Raw genomic sequence first — 456 nt, 5'->3', positions numbered from 1 at the left:
GTGTCCCCCGGTGTCCCCTCACCTTGATGGCGGTGATGGCGAAGGCGATTTTGCGGCGCCCGTCGATGTTGGTGTTGAGGACACGCAGGATGTGCTGGAACTTCTCAGGGATGACCAGAGACTGCAGGGGGGGGGACACACGGTCACTGGGGGGGACACTGTCACTGGTGGGGTTGTGACATGGTCACTGGGGGAGGGGAGACCTCCTCAACTTCCCCAACCAATGTCCCCACTCCCCCAGAGGTGTCCCCAATGCCCACAGAGATGTCCCCAATGCCCACAGAGATGTCCCCAACTGCTCCCAAGATGTCCCCAACACCCTTGGGGTGTCCCTCACCTCATCCTCGGTCAGCTCGCCCGCCCGCTTGGTGAGGTCGATGTCGGCCTTGCGTAGCACCACGTGGGCATAGCGCCGCCCCACGCCCTGAGGGGGGGGGACAAAAAGGAAGGGGGGGG

General features: G+C 63.8%; 1 protein-coding gene across 1 annotated transcript in view; it reads right to left on the bottom strand.

Moving 5' to 3' along the window:
* The window catches only part of RPS18 (ribosomal protein S18), a gene marked incomplete at its 3' end in the record, with an annotated part of 4170 nt that overhangs the window by 1972 nt on the left and 1742 nt on the right, over nucleotides 1-456 (bottom strand). The window contains exon 2 of the mRNA XM_014961724.1: nucleotides 338-451. Within this exon, the coding sequence (XP_014817210.1) occupies nucleotides 338-451 (114 nt within the window). The remainder of the gene's footprint in view (nucleotides 1-337; nucleotides 452-456) is intronic.

Source organism: Calidris pugnax, unplaced genomic scaffold, assembly GCF_001431845.1.
Source record: "Calidris pugnax isolate Ruff unplaced genomic scaffold, ASM143184v1 scaffold809, whole genome shotgun sequence".
Lineage (NCBI taxonomy): Eukaryota > Metazoa > Chordata > Aves > Charadriiformes > Scolopacidae > Calidris > Calidris pugnax.
This window is presented reverse-complemented; position numbering and strand designations above follow the sequence as displayed.